The sequence below is a fragment of the Oryctolagus cuniculus genome, chromosome 16 (genome assembly GCF_964237555.1).
Source record: "Oryctolagus cuniculus chromosome 16, mOryCun1.1, whole genome shotgun sequence".
NCBI classification, from domain to species: domain Eukaryota; kingdom Metazoa; phylum Chordata; class Mammalia; order Lagomorpha; family Leporidae; genus Oryctolagus; species Oryctolagus cuniculus.
This window is the reverse complement of record NC_091447.1, coordinates 45,266,157-45,281,486: the sequence shown is the minus strand read 5'-3', so window position 1 is coordinate 45,281,486 and position 15,330 is coordinate 45,266,157. Positions and strand designations below refer to the sequence as shown.

Genomic DNA, 15,330 nt, shown 5'->3' with positions numbered 1-15,330 from the left:
GAGCTGGATCAGAAGTGGAGCAGCTGAGACTCAAACCAGCACCATATGGGATGCCAGCATCACAGGTGGCAGCTTTACTTGCTATGCCCCTACATGTGCCCGAAGTGAGTTTCAAAAGGAGGGACGAAAACCTAAAGACTTCCTGCGATGGCTTTTTTGCCAATTAATGAAATGTTTGATAAAGGAGGCAGTGGTCTCTGGAGTGTTGCAGGTGCTTCTGTAGTTGAGGATGAAGGTACCAAGTTGATGTGGCATCTGAAAAGTTACTCTTTGAGGGGCCAGGGCTATGACATAGTAGGTAAAGCCTCTGCCTGCAGCCCCATCATCCCATATGGATGCTGCTCCTCTTCCAATCTAGCTCTCTGCTAATGGCCTGGGAAAGCAGTAGAAGATGGCCCATGTGCTTGGACCCCTGCACCTATGGGAGACCTAGAACAAGCTCCTGGCTCCTGGCTTCAGATCAGCCCTGCTCCAGCCATTACAGCCATTTGGGGAGTGAAAGCAGCGGATGGAAGACCTTTCTGTCTGTCTGTAATACTGCCTCTCAAATAAATAAATAAATCTTTAAAAAAAAAGTTACCCTTTGACAGATCTGTTGAAATAAAGTGCTCAGGGCCGGCGCCGCAGCTCAATAGGCTAATCCTCCACCCAGCGGCGCCGGCACACCGGGTTCTAGTCCCAGTCGGGGCGCCAGATTCTGTCCCGGTTGCCCCTCTTCCAGGCCAGCTCTTTGCTGTGGTCAGGGAGTGAAGTGGAGGATGGCCCAAGTGCTTGGGCCCTGCACCCCATGGGAGACCAGGAGAAGCACCTGGCTCTTGCCTTCGGATCAGTGCGGTGCGCCAGCTGCAGCGCGCTGGTCGCGGCGGCCATTGGAGGGTGAACCAACGACAAAGGAAGACCTTTCTCTCTGCCTCTCTCTCTCTCTCTCTCTCACTCTCTCACTGTCCACTCTGCCTGTAAAAAAAAAAAGAAGAAAAAGAAATAAAGTGCTCAGGACAGATGCCTGATTGACGAATGGGAGGCTTGGAAGAATAGTGACTGAGTTTAAGAGTGAGGGAATAGAGGCAGTGCGTGACTGCAAGCTTACATCAAGGGGATTCAGGAAGCTCATGGAAAATGAAATTAAAAGACAATATGGGGTGGGTGAGTGGCTTAGTGGTTAAGAGGCTGATTGGAGTGCCCATACTGAAGTGCCTGATTTGAGTGCCAGTTCAGTCCACTTTCCTGCTAATGAGCATCCCAGGAGGCAGCAGATGATGATGGCTCAAGTTCTTGGGTCGTTGCCACCCACACAGGAAAACCAAATGGCTCATGGTTTCAGCCTGGCCCAGCCCCAGCTGTAGTAGGCATTTGAGGAATGAACCAGTGAATGGAAAATCTCTCTATGTCTGTCTCCCTGCCTTTCAAGAAAAGTGAAAATAAATAATTTTTCTAAAGATAATGCAAATTTCCATGAACTTTTTGAAGCTTCCTTTTATTTTAGGATCAAGTTATGAAGAACAGGAAGAAAGCTGGAGAACAGCTCAAATGATAGCAAAATCAAAGGAAGGTTACTAGGATTTGTTGTTCTTAGGATGACTGGAAGTAAAATTTGTAGGCAGAGGAACTAGCAGATAGTAAGTAAAAAATAAGACAAATTTCTCAAAGCTTAAGAAGATGTAGTTAACAATACAAGCTTAGAGTTAATTTTGGCAAAATACAGTCAGTGAAAAGGAAGACAGACAGTGGCATGTATGTTAAAACAGATCTTGCAGTACAAAGAAGAGAGGCCTGACCTTAGTTTTATCAGACTGGAAATCAGGAGCGTTAACACACTCATTCACTGTCACACTGATGGTTTCCAGTGATGGGCTAAGCTGGATATTGGGATCACAGAGACATAGCCATGGAATAGGAATTAGATCCATAGTTTTATTATTACTATGCTTTTCTAAAGAAGTGTGAACTTAATAGAAAAAAATATTTTATTTAAGTACAAAGTATCTTTTGGTCCATCTATATTAAAGACCAGTATGCAAATAAATATTTTGATTTTGGAAAATATTTTAGAGCATAAGAAGCCTACAATAAAAATTTTAGTGGCAATAATAGCATATAAAATTCTATATACAGTACATTGTTAAAAGAAAATACATATATTAGAAATATCAATAAGAAATATATCAAAATGTTAATGCTTCTTTTTCTAAATGGTGAAATTGTAGAAAATTTAAATTTCCCCCTTCATTCTTTTTAAAAGCAGTTTTAAGTTCCTATAGTGAGTAGCTGGAGCATATCGTAGAGAACCCATCCCAGGAATGGACAGGACCTTGTCCATGGCCAGAGTGCAAACTCAGAAAGATAAGACAAGCTGACAGATAGCTCAGAACTTTGGCAAAATAAAGAACTCTTTTTGTTCTCAAACGATAACAAGTTAAGGAGTTAAATTAGTGAGATTACTAAGAAAAGACGGTTTCATCTCAGGTGAGAAAGTACTTGTGATGTTTAGTTACTCCCTCACTGAGTACAGGTAGGTAGGTGGCTATCTGTATGACAGTACTGGAAAGAGAAGGGAGGCCGGCGCCGTGGCTCACTTGGTTAATCCTCCGCCTGCAGCACAGCATCCCATATGGACGCCGGGTTCTAGTCCCGGTTGTTCCTCTTCCAGTCCAGCTCTCTGCTGTGGCCGGGGAAGGCAGTGGAGGATGGCCCAAGTCATTGGGCCCCTGCATCCGCGTGGGAGACCAGGAAGAAGCACCTGGCTCCTGATTGGCATAGCTCTGGCAATAGTAGCCATTTGGGGGGTGAACCAACGAAGGAAGACCTTTCTCTCTGTCTCTCTCACTCTATCTGTCAAATTTTTTTTAAAAAAGAAGGGCTATTTCTCATAATCCCTCATGCAGAAGGAAATTCTTATAGTACATGTCACCAAGAATCAACTCCCTAAAATGCCGATTAGCATTTATCAAAGCAGCACATTTCACTTCTGATGTTATTGCTGGTGCCAACATACTTGTCCCTTGAAAGCACTGAAGTAATATACTAACCTGAATACTGAAAACGTTCAGTATTTGTAATCATGACATTTTTCTTTACAGAAAGTCATATCAATTGGCAAGTGAGAAACTTGTTCTTTTTAGAATTCAAGATGTGCCCCAAAATTCATGGTCCTATTTCAAGTACATTACCAGCAATTAGTAAACTGTGGAGTCAGAATCAACCCACTGGAAATAAAATTTTATTGGAACACAGCCTCATCCATTTATTTTTATATTGTCCATGGCTGCTCCTTGCTATGTATCGTGCTATAGCATCCTACAGAGTTGAGTATTTGAGGCAAAAGCCTTGTATTTTCCACGGCTTGAGATATTTGTACTTATAATCTGACCTTTAAAAAACTTTTAAAGCTATACACTTTTTAAAAATTTCTGGTTTTTTTGCTGTTGTTAAATGGTAAATTACTCTGACTTTTTGTCTTAATGATTATTATCTATAATAACTATACATATTCATTAACTAATTATTGGTAGGGTACCAGCAAGCTAGTTCATCATACAAGATTAAAATGGCTGAAGTTGGAGGACTGGCAAAAACTATGGTCTGGTCAATGACCTTGCTTGAAAATCAACTTGCTGAGAAACTTTGGGTACTTAAAGTTCTGCAACATCTCTCCACTTCTGGTTTGTATAATATTATTAGATCTGAATACTTCATGGCCAGTTGTTTTTCTTTCCACTGTACAACATAAATAATTTTTAAACCTTATTGTCAGAAGTGAATTGTGCTTCCATGATGAAGGCAGAAGCAGCCAGGGAGATCTGTGCCCACCTCAATGACCCAGATCCCTCAGGACAGCTTCTGTTTCGCTCAGCAGAAATACTTTGGAACTTACTGGAGAAGTCTTCAAAAGAGGAAATCATACAACAGCTTAGTAACTTGGAATGCTTGCTGTAAGTATATGAGGCTGGATAGAGAGATTTTTTAACCTTAAAAATACAGTGCCATAGCTAACATCTTTGGGTAAGCCTGCATTCTGTTAGGCTTTTGATTCATTGAAAATGTTTCAGGACATCTTTTTGGTGCGTGGTGTAAATGAATCCTAACAGTAGTAGGATATGTTTTTCTACATGAAAGCTCTTAAAGTAGCTTGCTAAGGATAAATTATGCCTTTGCATATGAATGAAATAAGACTTTTAGAACTATTTGATTCAATTATTCATTAAATTTCTTATTGAATGTTTACTACCTTCCAGATATTGAAATAAACTTTAGCAATAAAATGTGATGAAGCCCCCAAGCTGCTTACTCATTTATTCAACAAATAACTGTTATCTCTTCTGTGCCAGGTTCAGTTCTGGGCCATAAAATTATAATTGAAAGCAATACAAACATAGTCTCTACTTTCACAGAATTTATGACTGCTAGGAGAGATAGACAAGTGAAGAGGCAACTCAGAGCAAGTGTAGTAAATGTTTGAAAGAGATTCTTGTAACATGCTGCATGTTCTCCAGAAGAGGGTTGAATCAGCACATTTTTGTTTGCAAGGGATCAAAAAAACAACCCAACTAACTTAATCCATATATGAAATGTGTGGGCTCACAAAACTATGAAACCAAGCATGAAACTTTCATCAGCAGCATTGGTTAAGGCTGGACTTGGTCTTTATCCCTCTGCAGTTTCCCACGGCATTGGCTTCACTCTCAAGCTCCACGTGGTGAGACCTAGGAAGTACAGATTCAGATCCTCTCAATGCCAAGCTAAACAGAAGAGTAAGCTTGCTACCCGAAAGCACACGGAAAAAGTTGAGTTGAGTCCCTTTTGGCCCTAAATGGTCTGATGTTGACCGATGCCCACTCCACAGTGAATAACAATGCCTGAGAGAAGGACTGCTCTGACTACGGAAGGCAGCCCAGGGCAGCTTCCCAGGACCAATTGCTGGGGAGGAGTGAATGCCTACGTAAAATAAGGATGCTGGCAGGTGGGCCCTAGGAGACAAAGTAACAAGTGTCTACTGCAGAAGGAACTTGAGGCACATTTGGAGAGTTAATAAGTCTTTCTGATCAACCCTAATCTGATTTCCGGAATGATAAATAGGAATTTGCAACGCAGTTTTGCACGCACAGAGCACCCGAGATAGGGGAAGCAGAAGTTAAAGTAGAATTAGCAAAATCAAAAATCTAAGAGAAATTCATTATGGAGAGAGCAGAAAGAACAAAGTAGAATGGTGAGGGATAAAGCTAACAATGTTAGCAGGTACCATAACATGAAAAACTTGATAAGCCTTGTTAAGGAGGTAGGGCTTTATCCCAAGAACAAAGAGAAGCTTTTAAAAAAAATTTAATTATTGAGTTGAAAGGTGGATGGACACAGAGAGTTTCCATCTGCTGGTTAATTCCCCAAATGCCCGCCCGAGAGTCAGGCACTCAATCCAGGTCTCCTGTGTGGAAGGCAGGAATCCAGCTTTTTCAGCCGTCATCTGCTGCCTCCCAGAGTCCACACTATTAGGAAACTGGAATTAGGAGTGGAGTCCGGACCCAAAACCAGGCATTCTAATATGGTATATGGTTGTCCCAACTGGCATCCTAACTGTGGCACCAGATAGCCACCCCTTAAGAGGGTTTAAAATGGGTCCAGCACTGTGGCATAGTGGGTTAACGCCCTGGCATGAAGTGCCAGCATCCTATATGGACGCTGGTTCAAGACCCGGATGCTCCACTTCTGATCGAGTTCCCTTCTGTGACCTGAAATAGCAGTGGAGGATGGCCCAAGTCCTTGGGCCCAACCCACGGGGGAGACCCAGAGAAGGCTCCTGGCTCCTGGCTCCTGGCTCCTGGCTCCTGGCTTCGGATCAGCACAGCTCCAGCCATTGCGGCCATCTGGGGAATGAACTAGTGGATGGAAGACCTCTCCCTCTCTCTCTCTGTCTCTACCTCTCTCTGTAACTCTGTCTTTCAAATAAATAAAATAAATCTTAAAAAAAAAAAAAAAGAGTTTAAAAAGGAAGCTGGTGTGATTAAATCTTATTTTAGAGCAGTCAGTTTGACCACGTGCATTGGTGGGGCTGTTTTATGATACATGCATAGTGAACTAGGGAGGCAGATTGGGAAATGTGGGAGATTAGAAATAGCTTAAAACAAAACATCTAATATGAAAAGTCGGATTTTGTTGATAGACCTTCCAATAGTATTTCCATAGAACTACATATTTTAGTTTGGACTTTATAACAAAGTATTATGGACTGGATGGCTTGTGAAAAACAAACTCCTGTTGGAGGCTGGCAGTCTGGGATCAGTGAGCCAGCACAGTTATGTCCTGGTGAAGATGCAGTCCCGGGTGACGGACTGCCGACCTCATCTCCTCCCACGGAGGAGAGATGGTGAGGGAGCTTCCCGGGGCCCCGTTTATGGGGCACTAATCCCATTCATGCGGGTTCCACCTTCAAGACTTCACTGCCTCCCACAGGTCCCGCCTCCCAGTTCAGCTACCTGGTGGTTAGGATTTCAGCATCTGAAATCTTGGAGGAGGTACACAAACATTCCTTCCACAGAAATGTTTCTAAAATATGGTTTCACTTTCTAGGGCCTTGAAGGAGGTTTTTAAGAATCTATTTATGAGAAGTTTTAGTCATTATGATCGTCAGCTTAGAAATGATATATTAGTTATCACTACAATTATAGCTCAAAACCCTGGAGCACCGATGATTGTAAGTATGAATCAAATTGCATTAGTTTTAGCTGTGGAAGTGGTGGGCCTGGCAGGTGTTTAAATTGTTATATGTTTATGTATTTTATTGTTATGCCAAGTTATGTTGTGTGTCCTAACAGTCACCAGTACGCTTGTCACTCCGTCAAGGTTTCTTTACAGTCCTCAGAAACTTGGGGCCATCCTCATGTTTTCTAGTTTACATCCAACTTAGCAATCGCGGTGCTTTCCTTCTCTTGCACCTGGCGGCCTCCCTCTTTCTCTTGAAGAACTCCCTGCAGCTTTGCTTCTGGTGAAGATCTGCTGGCTGCGCCAGTAGATGCCGCTTACTTCCCCTTAAATCTTGATGTGTGGTGTCATTGACTGTAGAATTTCAGACTGAGAAATTTTCTCTCTTAACACTTTAAACATGGCATTCTGGCCTCCATAGTTTCTATGAGAAGTATTTATTGTTTTGAATTGTTGTTTCCCTTATTACAATTTATCAGTTTTTCCTTTGGTTATTTTCAAGATTTTTACTCTGTCTTCAATTTTGAGTAGTTTTACTACTTGTGCCAAAGTGTGATCTCTTATCTTTATCCTGTTTAGGATTCATGGACCTTCTTCAATATATAAATTTAAGTCACCAACCAAATTTGTAATATTTTTGACCATTATTTCTTCAAGTATCCTTTTGGCCCTATTTTTTTTTTAAGATTTCTTTTTTTTTTTTTAAGATTTATTTTATTTATTTGAAAGGCAGAATTACAGAGAGGCAGAGGCAGAGAGAGAAAGAGAGAGAGAGAGAGGTCTTCCATCCACTGGTTCACTCCCCAAAAGGCTGCAACTGATCTGAAGCCAGGAGCCAGGAGCTTCTTCCAGGTCTCCCACGTGGGTGCAGGGTCAAAGGCCTTGGGCCATCTTCCACTGCTTTCCCAAGCCATAGCAGAAAGCTAGATTGGAAGAGGAGCAGCCAGGACTTGAACCAGCACCCACATGGGATGCCAACACTGCAGGTGGTGGCTTTACCCGCTATACCACAGCACTGGCCACTTAAGATTTTTTTTTATTAAAGTATTATTTAAAAAGAATAGAGATGGAAAGAGAAGAGAAAGGACAGAGAGGGAGAAAGAAATCTCCCAGCCATTGGTTCATTCCCCAAATGCTCACAACCATCTGGTCGAAGCCAGGAGGCAGAAACTCCTCCTTCCTGGTCTCCCACATGGTTGCAGGGGCCCAAGTACTGGGCCCACCATCCACTGCCTTCCCAGGGGCATTAGCAGGAAGCCAGATGGAGAGCTGCAAAAGCACTCAGATACAAGATGCCAGCATCGCAAACCATTGTGATAGCTCACTGCACCACAGTGCCTGCTGCTTAGACTCTTAGTTTTCCCTTCGTATTATCAGACTCTGATTACTTGTCTGACTTTTTGATAGTTTCCGAGGCTCTGTTCACTTTTTTCAATCATTTTCTCTGTATTCTTCAAAATGAGTATTTGAATTACTACATATTTAAATTCATTAACTCTTATCTTCAGTCGTCCCCATTCTGCTGTTAATCCCATCTAGTGCCTTTGGTTCAAATTTATGTCTTTCAGTTTTGGAAATGCTTTGTTGTGTGCCTTTTACAGTTTCCATTTGTCTGCTGACAGTTCCTGTCATTCCGTTCATCATGAGCACCCTTACTGTGGGTCTGGTAGACCCCTCTGAAGAGCCTTTTTATATTGTTATTACTAGGCATTTGACTTGCCAATCAGCCCTGTGGCAGTTTAAATCTTAGTTCAGTCCCTCTTGCCTCATCTAGTATCTGTCTTCACTTATGGTTGAGTATTCCCTGCACATGTGGGTAAAGCATCCGCCAGAGACTGTGGAAGAGTTTATATACAGAATTTGGAGTTCCCTCCCTCTGTCTTTCTCCTTTATGGGATTTCTCCCCTACTTTCTCTAGTGGTTGTGGTCACTCCTGTCCCCTTAATACTTCAAGCCACCAAGACCAAGGGAGCACTCTGTGTTCTAACAACCCTACTCTGGGGCTAAAAACCATTTGGGATTCCTACACTACGTTTTAAATGCTATCTTGTAAAATACTCTAGAATATGTAAAGTATTTCTTAGGACCTGTAGAAATAAGTTTAAAATTAAATAAATTGCAAGTCTGTCTACCAGTATATGTTTATTTTCTTACTTTCATCTCATTATTATTAGCACTTTAGAAATTCAAATGAATGACAATAAAGGATTTTAGTAAGGCCGTTTAAACAGCTGGTAAATATGAGTATGGATGTCTGTACCTTAACTTCTAATTCATCTCTTTGTTCATTTTGTTTGTTTGTATCAGGAAGCTGGCTTTACCAAGGATTTGATATTATTTGCAACCTTTAATGAAGGTATAAAACCATAAATCTTTAAACTTCTTTTATCAATAAACCTTGTGTATAATCTAGCTTTCATTTTACTCTTTTTTTCTTTCTTTCACAGTTAAAAGTCAAAATCCTTTGGTAAAAGGTCTTAAACTTTCAAATTTCTATGAAGATTTTGAGTTGAAGAAATTGCTATTTAATGTAATTGTGATTTTATGTAAAGATTTACCTACTGTCCAGGTAAAGAGTAATTGAAAGAGAAAAAATTCATTTAAAATTATGTAGTGTCTGTATATATATATGTATATATTTTAAATCATGGTTGCATATCTGTCATTGACCTTATAGGTACCATAAAAAGTAACAAATTCTTACTGGCCTGCATTTTAGCTTTGAAAAAATTTCTTTTTGCTTATCTGTTAATAAGCAGTGAAGTACCTCAATTTAAATCAGTGAAAAGCATTAGAACCTAAGAGATTTATTAACATATTTAGAACTCCTGAATAAGAAAACATAAAGGAGTTGAATGCAGGTACATGCAACCTATAATCTTTCTCTGACCATAACAACAGGAATGATATAATGTTGAAGGAAACCATTAACCTTTGCACTGCCAATCTCAATCCCTTGTGAATCTGCTTTTTCTCCATGCAAACCTAGCACTGTTAATATTTTTTATTATTCTTGCACTTACTTTAATACCAATCTAGCAACTTGATGTAATTTGAAGAATGCTGGGATTGAATTTCACTTCAGGCTTATCACCTACTAGTTGCATGGCCTCGGAAAACTCACGTAAACTCTCTGAAGCTCAGTTTCACCATCTGTAAAAGAAAGACTTTAATATTTCTGCCCAGTTGACAGGCCTGTTGTGAGACTGAGATGAAGGTTCTGTAAACTATAAAGTGAGAGAAACTGTATTACTAGCAGTTTCTTTCTTTTCTTTTTTTTTTTTTTCCCCACAGGCAGAGTGGACAGTGAGAGAGAGAGAGAGAGAGAGAGAGAGAGAGAGAGAGAGAAAGAAAGGTCTTCCCTTTTGCCGTTGGTTCACCCTCCAATGGCTGCCGCGGCCGGCGTGCTGCGGCCGGCGCATCATGCTGATCCGAAGGCAGGAGCCAGGTACTTATCCTGGTCTCCCATGGGGTGCAGGGCCCAAGCACTTGGGACATCCTCCCTGCACTCCCTGGCCACAGCAGAGAGCTGGCCTGGAAGAGGGGCAACCGGGACAGAATCCGGCGCCCTGACCAGGACTAGAACCCGGTGTGCCGGCGCCGCAAGGCGGAGGATTAGCCTAGTGAGCCGCATGCCGGCCACTAGCAGTTTCATTTGTTTCGTTGCCTGTTGCATAGAGTGCAATTTCCTTTTAGTCCTAAAAGTCTTTCACGCTCCAATTGCCTCCCATAAAAAAGAAGTGGGAATCTATTCTATCAACTCATTACTGATAATAGGAAGATAAGGTAGAAGATAAGGTTTTTGTCAGCTGGAATCCCACTGCTGTTGCTTGATAGCTTATGATCTTGAGTAGGTTTAGTTTCTCTAAATCCCAGATAGCTCAGTTTACACATGAGACTAATAGCTTACCTCATAGGATTATTGTGAGTATTTAAATGAGCTCAACATTTTCTTAATGATGCCATTTAGAGGTATGTGTATGTATTTTTAAATACCCAGAAAATGAGAAATTGTCTTTACAGTTATGACTTTAATGTTTGTGTCAAAAATAGATACTAAATAGAATTTAAATATGTTTTCTAAAATGCCAAAGAGAAAATCATTCCATAAAATATTTTATTATTCCAGTATAGTATTATACAGCTATTAAAATGAGACACAAAGAAACAATAAACTTTCCACTTTAAAAAACAATTTTAGTTGATTGGACACTTCATAGCCAACAGAGTAAAATAGCACAAAGATTGTGGTGAACTTGGTGAAGCACTTTCTGTGCATGTTGTACATTTGTGGCCAATAATAGTGATGATAAAGAATATGTGTGCTATCATTTGTAGCTCACAGGGTGTATCAAAAACATTATCCACTTACTTCCTATAAAAGCCAGAACTGGTACTTTTTCTTATTCCTGTTTTCTCTGCTCTAAGTCTGGCATTCTTTCCATGTGGACTTGTGGAGAATTTACAAAAATTAAAAATCAGTATTGTGAAAAAGTCTTTATAGATTAACACTGAAATAAAAGAAAATTAAATAGAAAATAGCATCAGGTGTTTTATACTCTAGAAAACTGTAAATAGGCATCAGAACCAACTGTGATGATAGTTCTGTTGCCATTTTGTAATAACTGCATTTTTATTTTATTTACATTGAAATTATAGATTCAGCACAGTTTTTTCCACACTAGATGTGTAACATGGCTTGTGACCTGAGTGGCATTCATTTGATAGAGTATTTTCAGAAGTTAAATATTGACTGTAGTCATCACCTCAAATTTTTTTTAATAATACACAACCAGTCTTTGAAATATTTCCTCCGAGGGGCCACTGCTGTGGCAGAGCAGGTAAAGCCTCTGCCTGCAACTCCAGCACCCCACATGGGAGCAGGCTCATGTCTCCACTGCTCCACTTCCTATCCAGCTCCCTGCTGGTGCCCTAGGCAAAACAGCAGAGGCCTGTGTTTGCGCCCTGCACCCAAGTGGGAGACCCAACGCCTGGATAAAGCTCCTGGCCTCCACCTGGCCCACCCGGGGCCGTTGTGGCCATCCTGGGGGTGAGCCAGCAGAGGGAAGATGACGCTCTCACTTTCTCTCCCTCTGTCTCCGTAACTCTGACTTCCAAGTAAGAAAATAAATCTTTTAAAAAATATTTCCTTTGGGGGCCGGCACCTCAGCTCACTAGGCTAATCCTCCGCCTTGCGGCGCCGGCACACCGGGTTCTAGTCCTGGTCAGGGCGCTGGATTCTGTCCCGGATGCCCCTCTTCCAGTCCAGCTCTCTGCTGTGGCCAGGGAGTGCAGGGAGGATGTCCCAAGTGCTTGGGCCCTGCACCCCATGGGAGACCAGGAGGAAGCAGCTGGCTCCTGGCTTCGGATCAGCACAGCGCTGGCCATAGCAGCCGTTTGGGGGGTGAACCAACGTAAGGAAGACCTTTCTCTCTGTCTCTCTCACTGTCACTCTACCTGTCAAAAAAAAATATATATATGTGTATATGTATATATTTCCTTTGAAAGAGGGGATGAGGAAAGAAATGCCAGCAAGTTTGTTTGCCAAAATATTCTACTATGGTTTCATCGTAAGTGTAAGCTATATTATATATATATAGCATATCTAAAAACAATACACATTTTATATTATCAGCTAGAGAGCTCATAACTCAGAAAAGGGGCTCGTAGCCAACTGATGTACTATTGAGTTCTGTTTTGTTTTTGTCTTTTTAGTTTTTATGTTCTTTGATGTTGTAGATTGGTGAAGGAAATATTTGAAATTATCATCAATAAAACATTAAATTGGAACTATTTCATTTAAATTTTTTGGATTAAAGTTATTACGTTTCTAACAGTGTCTTTTGCTTTATTTTTATAGCTATTAATTGATGGCAAAGTTGTTTTGGCTTTGTTTACCTATGTGAAAAAGCCTGAGAAACATAAAATAATTGAATGGTCTCTGGCACAGCATGAAGAATTACAACTGCATGCAATCGCCACTTTGTCCTCGGTGGCTCCTTTATTGATAGAAGACTACATGTCGTGCCAGGGAAATGCTCGAGTTCTTGCATTTCTACAGTGGTGTAAAAGCGAAGGTGAGTGGGTGGCCCTTACATATCTCAACTTTCATATATGTGTGTAGAAAAAAACTGAAATTTATTAAGGTGAAGAGAAATAAAAACATATAGACTTGCTTTCCATTTACTATATCTCTATGTTTTAAGAAAAAGCACTGAGATTTCATTTAGAGTGAGACTTCTGAAAATGTAACTATCGTTGATATACAACCAAAAGAAATCATTCACATGATTTGATTTATACTTTAGTATTACTATCCAGAAATTATATTTAGGAAGGAAATAAATCCTGATAATATTTTAATTCATTCCTTCAAATGTTTATTGAATGCCTACTAGGTACTAGCTACTATTTTATTTTAACTGCTGAAAATAAATAAAAGTCTGTGACAGAAATTTGGCACTGCAATTAAACCTCAAGTCCTGGCTCCTCCATTTCCTATCCAGGTTCTTGCTAAGGTGTACCCTGGGAAACAGCAGAGGATGGCTCAAGTAGTTGGCAACCTGCCACTCATGTTGGAGACCTGGACTGAATTCTGGTATCCTGGATATGGTCTGACTCAGCCCTGGCTTTTGTAAAGTGAATCAGCAGATGGAAGATCTTTCTCTGATTCATTTTCTCTTTCTCTCTCTCTATCTCCCTCTCTATCTCTTGTACTCTTTCTGTCTTCTACTCTCACTCCCTCCCTCTCTCCTTTTCAAATAAATGGGAAAAGATAATTTTTAAAAATAAATTTTAGAAATAATAAAAAATCCTTACTTCTTGGAGCTTAAATTCTACATCTCTAGCCAGAAGTGATTACTTCTTATGTAGCTTACCAAATTGGCAAAGTCCCAATATGTATTAATATTTTATTTTATTTTTTAAAGATTTATTTATTTATTTGAAAGTTTGAGTTACACAGAAAGAAGAAAGACAGAGAGAGAGAGAGGTCTTCCATCCACTGGTTTACTCCTCAGTTGGCTGCAATGGCCAGAGCTGTACCGATCCAAAGCCAGGAGCCAGGAGCTTCCTATGGGTCTCCCATGCAGGGTGCAAGGGCCCAAGGACTTGGGCCATCCTCTAATGCTTTCCCAGGCCATAGCAGAGAGCTGAATCAGAAGTGGTGCAGCCGGGAACCAGCGTCCATATGGGATGCCAGCACTGTAGCTGGCGGCTTTGTCTGCTATGCCACAGTGCTGGCCCTAATATTTTAATTCTTAGAAAGCAAACATGGATTTCATTTTTTTTTTCTTCACCAAAATCTTTTGTGTTTTCCATGAACACTTTGGAAGCACCCTCGTAAGTGGCCTTTATTATGTTTTGGTACATTCCTTCTGTGCCTAATTTGTTCGGAGTTTCTGTCATGAAACAATGTTGAATTTTAGCAAATGACTTACTGCATGTGATGGTGCTTTATCATGCTTGCTTGATTTGTGTATGCTGGAGTATGCTTGCCTCTCTGGGATAACTCCCACTTCATCATGGTGAACAAACTCTCTAATGTGCTATTGGATTTGGTTTGTTAATATTTTGTTGAGTATTTTTTTACTGTGTTCAGCAGAGATAATGGTGTGTAATTTTCTTGCTATGTTATATCCTCTGTTTTTGATATCATGGTAATGCTGGCCTTCTGGAATGAGTTTGGAAGGATTCCGTCCTCTTCAATTTTTTGGAATAATTTGACAACTAATATTTTTTCCAGATAACTAATATTAATTCTTGCATTGGTAGGACTCAGCAGTGAAGGAGCTGATCCTAGTCTTGTCTTTGATAGGAAACCTTTTATTACAGAGTCAGTCTCCTTACTCATTGTTGGTCTCCTCAGGTTTTTTATTATGATTCGTCCTTTTTTCCATTTTTTAAAGATTTTTTTGAAAGACTTACAGAGAGACAGAGGCAGAGAGAGAGAAGTCTTCCATTTGCTGGTTCACTCCCCAAATGGCCACAATGGCCAGAGCTAGGCAGATCCAAAGCCGGAGCTAGGAGCTTCTTCCAGGTCTCTCCACGCAGGTGCAGGGGCCCAAGGACTTGAGCCATCCTCTACTGCTTTCCCAGGTCATAGCAGAGAGCTGAATCAGAAGTAGAGCAGCCAGGGGCCAGCGCCATGGCTCACTTGGTTAATCCTCCACCTGCAGTGCCAGCATCCCACATGGGTGCTGGGTTCCAGTCCCGGTTGCTCCTTTTCCAGTCCAGCTCTCTGCTGGGACCCAGGCAAGCAGTGGAGGATGGCCCAAGTGCTTGGGCCCTGCACCCGCATGGGAGACCATGAGGAAGCACCTGGCTCCTGGCTTCGGATCGGCGCAGCGCCGGCCATAGCAGCCATTTGAGGGGTGAACCAACGGAAGGAAGACCTCTCTCTCTCACTGTCTAACTCTGCCTGTCAATTAAAAAAAAAAAAAAAAAAGAAGTAGAGCAGCCAGGACTTGAATCAGCACCCAGTGGGATGCTGGCACTGCAGGCAAGAGCTTTCCCTACTGTGCCACAGTGCCAGCCCCAGCATGATTCATTCTTGGTAAGGTGCAGAGTAATATCCAGGAATTTGTCAATTTCTTCTGGATTATCAGATGTATTAGTGTATAGTTGTTCATAATAGTTTCT

At 41.1% G+C, this 15,330-nt stretch overlaps 1 protein-coding gene across 3 annotated transcripts in view; it reads left to right on the top strand.

The window, feature by feature from the left end:
• CFAP69 (cilia and flagella associated protein 69) overlaps positions 1 to 15,330 on the top strand; it is a 62,219-nt gene that overhangs the window by 21,338 nt on the left and 25,551 nt on the right. For all 3 annotated transcript variants that reach the window (XM_070059826.1, XM_070059825.1, XM_070059828.1), the window contains 6 exons: positions 3,510 to 3,659; positions 3,752 to 3,929; positions 6,559 to 6,682; positions 8,998 to 9,046; positions 9,138 to 9,259; positions 12,551 to 12,767. In XM_070059826.1, coding sequence (XP_069915927.1) covers positions 3,510 to 3,659; positions 3,752 to 3,929; positions 6,559 to 6,682; positions 8,998 to 9,046; positions 9,138 to 9,259; positions 12,551 to 12,767 — 840 coding nt within the window. The remainder of the gene's footprint in view (positions 1 to 3,509; positions 3,660 to 3,751; positions 3,930 to 6,558; positions 6,683 to 8,997; positions 9,047 to 9,137; positions 9,260 to 12,550; positions 12,768 to 15,330) is intronic.